This window comes from Corticium candelabrum, chromosome 14 (genome assembly GCF_963422355.1).
Source record: "Corticium candelabrum chromosome 14, ooCorCand1.1, whole genome shotgun sequence".
NCBI classification, from domain to species: Eukaryota; Metazoa; Porifera; class Homoscleromorpha; order Homosclerophorida; family Plakinidae; genus Corticium; species Corticium candelabrum.
Window position 1 is genome coordinate 7,420,850 of NC_085098.1, and position 5,000 is coordinate 7,425,849.

Genomic DNA, 5,000 nt, shown 5'->3' on the forward strand with positions numbered 1-5,000 from the left:
CCTTCCACCAAAATACACCAAAACTCTAACACCACAAATTCACTATTTAAAATCTATTGTCTTTCTCATTCCAAGGGTTTGAGTTTCAGCCAGGCAGTTGCTGCTGGTTTCAGTCATGCAAGACTACCTATCAGTGAGCACGTGAAACTGAACTCACGTAAAGTGTTGACAGTCAATCACGGTAAAGATGACAACAAATCCAAGCAACAGGGACGTCTCGTTGATTGTGGAATGTGTCAATTTGTATTGCAGTCTACGAAGCTCTGGCCGCATTTGCTGAGACTGGAGACTGGCGTGAGTCGTTTCTCTTGACGATTCCACATCGGAAAGGAGTGGAGACACACCCTAGTGTACATACTGATGGTCATAGCACAAACACAGATATTGACAGTAGAGTGTCTGATAAGGCAGAGAGTAATGCGTAGCTGTGACGTCAGTGTTTTAAATTGTTGTTGATATCAAATATTATTTATAAGTGACATCAACAATATGTTGATATTAAATAGGCAGCACTTATCATTTGATATCAAATATCAATGATAATGTGTTGTCAACAATATGTTGATATCAAATAGGCAGCACTATATTATTTGATATCAAATATCAGCTATAATATGACGTCAACAATACGTTGATATCAAATAGGCAGCACTTATCATTTGATATCAAATATCAGCTATAATATAAATGTGTCGTCAACAATGTTGATATCAAATAGGTAGCACCAGAGTGGAAATTATTTATGGCCAATACACGTAATAAATGTGGCAACTCTGTACTCACCCGATTGGCTCTTCAATCCTGAAACCAACTCATATGAATCCCACACTTTCTTCCCCGCTGCCTCCACTGCACTGACACATTGCCTGTCACTTTGAGTCGATGTGGCAACAGAACGGTGCTTTGTAGTACGGGCATAATGGATGTAGCTTGAGCTGCCTTTTCCGCAGGTCTGGTGGCACCTCAAGCTCGTTCTTTTGATATTCAGACATGGCTTACCCTGACACCATGTATCGTATATGTGTTACTCTCTTGGTATACATTGTACTCTATTGTATACAGCACTACTGACGTTGTGTTCACACACTCTCTACTCTACAGTCAGTGTTCAATATCAATAACTCTTTACTAATTACCATACACACTGCATCTAATGTCTAGTGTGTTCAAGCTGCAATTCTAATAAAAATAGCTAAATGCACGAAGCATTACAAACAAAAAAGGTATTCTTACTAACACATCACTCAACAATAAAGCATAAACCATATGATCAACAAAGGGACAGCCAATTATTCTATTGTCCACCGTTCTGTGTTTTCAGTCTCTCTTGACGTTTAACCACCTCAGCTCTTATTGTAGCAGCACAAATTGGCATGGAAATACGCTGGCAAGCAGACAACATCATACGAATGAAATCGCATGTGCGAACAGCAAGTGCTTTTGTTTGCAGTATGGCATGCAGTTTGCTACCAAATACAGGAATGGATGAAGTGATTGAGTTGATTTTAGGCATTCGATATCCTAACTCAAGTCCAACATCACTCCACTGATCACAAGCCAAAGCACTGACAGCATGCATGACGTCTCCTGAAGCAAACAAGTATTGTTATCAGTGATAGAAATGTTCACTATACTTTGGAACTGCATAAAACTGGATGGTATTGCAAACATGCAAAGACTCACTGACAATATAAAGTTTTACATCCATTCAATAGACAAACACAACAATGCAGAAACAAACAAAACACACACACAGGACACACACACACACACACACACACACACACACACACACACACACACACACACGACTTCTCACCTGCTGGCTGACAATAACCAAGATTCATCAGATACCATGTGGCCTTCCCTAACCTGCCAAGCAAGTATTTAGAATCATTCTGTTCCGTCTCAATCAGTAAGATAAAAATACTAAACTAAACTGTCGTGTAATTTCATGTGCATGTACATGTATCCTACCGTACATGTGAACAATGTGTGTGCTTGTTCTACTACTGACATTCTGAGACGTCTTACTTCCTTCTCTTTCTGTTGGATCTCGGTCCTCAACCTCGTGACTTCACTCTCATGGACCAGGGATGATTGTCTTAATTCTTCTCTCATCTTCTCGACTTCACTCTGCAGTTCAGCAATCTATGCAACACAAACACAACTTGGGAAACAGACAAATAGACATGAAAAAGTCACATTACTGTCTGTTGGTCTTGATGTCTGATAACAGACACATGACCCTCCATATAGGGATGAAATATCACTGTAAGAGAATACACGTCACTTAAAATGTGCAAATAAACATGATGCTAATGTGCGTGCACACACACACACACACACACACACACACACACACACACACACACACACACACACACACACACACCATGGGTGTAGGAGCGGGTCAAGCCCAACCAGATTTTAAAAATTGACTTTCACCAGTCGACGATTGGCACTACTTATGGTATACACAATTAAATAAGTAATATATTTGTAGAGGGTTTATCTGCTTTGTTAGTAGACATGATGTTTGCTCCTTAGTCTATGTAATCAACAATTTTACAATACTGTATTGTTTCAATAAATCAGCACTGTACATTGGGGCATCAAGGTCATTCCTACTGTGCGCATGCGTCTAATGTAGCTTCCGTGCAGCTAGCGTGTGCTATTTCCACCTAGTAGTGCGAGTTAGCCCCAACCACTTCTAATTTGCTTCCTACGCCCCTGCATGCACAGACACACACACACACACACACACACACACACACACACACACACACACACACACACACAATTAAATTAAAACAACAAGCAACCACAATGTGTTCAACATGACAAACAGACCGATCACTCAACCAACATGCAAATGAATAAAAAGATTAATTAAAGTGTAAACACAAAAACACGACATACAAACAAATAGAAATTAACAAAAGGCAAACAGACAATAATTTACAGACGAGTGTGCAAAGAGATAAACACCCAGATATGTAGAGCAGAAGACGACAGTAAAATATTATTAACTCATTAACTGATTTGATTGACAAATGGACAGACACAGAGACACACAACACACAATAAAACAAGCAGACACATCACCTCAGCCCAAATGTTGAGAAGAAAAGAAGTGAGAAGATGAAAAGCAGCACATCACTACAATAGCTCGACAGACAAGATAACAAGCAAATCATTCAACAATATCAATCTAACCTCACACCAAAATCATCACATTAAATCAAAAGAAGAAGAAACAAAAACACAAATTAATTGTTTCTTTCACTTACATCTTATGGCTTCTTCCATCATCTCAACCACATCACTGTCACCATTTTTCTTGGCAATCTCCAGTGGTGATCCCCTCTTACTATCCCACAATGGCATCACGTTAGTAATATTATTGACTGAAGGATATTGAATGCATCACCTCTCATGTTGAGGACTCGCTCCATGTTTTAGGAGAACATCAACACAACACACATGACAATAATAGGTAGCCCACCACAGTGGTGTACAACCATCATTATCATTGATATCAACAGGAACAGAACAAGACAAAAGTCTCTCTACAATGGTCACGTGATTATTGGCTGCAGCATAATGTATGGCTGTACCTCCCATCTGAGCAAACAAGAAACTGATAAGATAGTGAGAGAGTGTTTATGTTAAAATATATTAAAGCAACAGACATTCCATTCAACACACACAATGAGACATTCAATAGAATGATCAACACACAAACACAAACAATAGCAAAATGAGTGCATTACACTCACAAATATGTTTAATACATGCACAACAGACACCACAATATCAACTCAATCTCTCAATACTCAAACTCACATTATCTTTCTTCATCACATTAATATCTTTGACATTCAGTAATAGACCAACAATATCTTGCGATCCCTTGATTGTAGCTACAACTACAGCTGTCCGTCCTATCTGCATACACAAGAATGTATTATTATCATTATTCCTCCATCACACTGTACACATGCTGCAAGAGAAAAAAATTGAAAATGAAGACGACCTGATAAGACAATAACTACTGCAAAAACATTCTCTAACAGTCCAAGTTGAATGAAATAAAAACCAACAAGATTATTCATCTCTGCATGCAATGGCTGCTTCAGTCAGTCACAAGTCAACACTGCTGCCTCTTGACAAGCAAGAAGAAACGAAAACGTTGATTGTTGGATTAGATTGTTACATCTAGTTGATATCTATCATCTTATCAACAACACATCACACTTTCACACACTCAATCAACTCGCCCTGTCAGTCCCATCAACATCTGCTGATTTAGTGAGCAGAAACTCAACCATTTCCTTCTGATTATACCAACATGCTTGGATCAAAAGAGTGTCCTATTTTGAGATCAAACGACGTGCAGTTCATTTCAACATCCAATACACACATTAGAACTCACAACACATTATAACTCACAACACACTATAACTCACAACACATACCCCATACTCATCACGTGTATTGATATCAACTTGTAGCTTCCAAAACGCATTACTGCCTGAACATCACCTCTCCTCACCACTTCACTCAATTCTTCATCCATTTCTACACAAAAACAAACAATAACACTCCACCACACAAAACACTCACAAACGTAATTACCAGAGGCAACTGATACATTAAGCGCCAACGAGATCAAACGAAGAGCATCATCTACCCAACAGTGACAACATCACAGCCAAAATGAGAGTCCTGTTGTGCGGTACTCGCCGTAAACGCACCAACTCAGTCACTGACAGTCTACTGGTACGAGTCTCTGTGACGTCATCTACATTCTACGCATGCTCAATTAAGCAAGTCATTTGATCACGTGCAATAATTCTCTCTACGCACACTAGATACACAAATAACCTTTCTAGTATTACAGAAAGCCACACGCGTGTTTGCTTGCAGAAATTGTTGTGTTTACGTGTTACGCGAAACAACCTTCAACTGCCCATGATACAATAGCCTTGGCCTCC

At 39.2% G+C, this 5,000-nt stretch overlaps 2 protein-coding genes across 4 annotated transcripts in view; one reads left to right on the forward strand and one right to left on the reverse strand.

Annotated features, from left to right (window-relative positions):
• LOC134190175 (tRNA methyltransferase 10 homolog A-like) overlaps positions 1-670 on the forward strand; it is a 3,454-nt gene extending 2,784 nt beyond the window's left edge. The window contains exons 7-8 of the mRNA XM_062658609.1: positions 76-181; positions 253-670. Of these exons, the coding sequence (XP_062514593.1) occupies positions 76-181; positions 253-425 (279 nt within the window). The 3' untranslated portion in view covers positions 426-670. The remainder of the gene's footprint in view (positions 1-75; positions 182-252) is intronic.
• Positions 671-1,107: 437 nt separating this feature from the next.
• Positions 1,108-4,990, reverse strand: LOC134189658 (serine/threonine-protein phosphatase 6 regulatory ankyrin repeat subunit A-like). Of its 3 annotated transcripts, XM_062658005.1 has the most exons (10): positions 4,642-4,990; positions 4,482-4,584; positions 4,284-4,376; positions 3,850-3,951; positions 3,434-3,627; positions 3,294-3,373; positions 2,211-2,272; positions 2,035-2,151; positions 1,820-1,872; positions 1,108-1,587 (listed from the first exon to the last, which is right to left on the reverse strand). In XM_062658005.1, exons 3-10 carry the CDS (start codon positions 4,332-4,334, stop codon positions 1,551-1,553), a joined length of 696 nt encoding a protein of 231 aa, XP_062513989.1. In that variant the 5' UTR covers positions 4,335-4,376; positions 4,482-4,584; positions 4,642-4,990; the 3' UTR covers positions 1,108-1,550. The 3 variants fall into 3 exon arrangements, with proteins under 3 accessions (XP_062513989.1, XP_062513988.1, XP_062513990.1); XM_062658004.1 differs by lacking the exons at positions 1,108-1,587; positions 1,820-1,872 and having other exon boundaries at positions 1,880-2,151; XM_062658006.1 differs by lacking the exons at positions 1,108-1,587; positions 1,820-1,872; positions 4,284-4,376 and having other exon boundaries at positions 1,880-2,151.
• Positions 4,991-5,000: the final 10 nt, after the last annotated feature.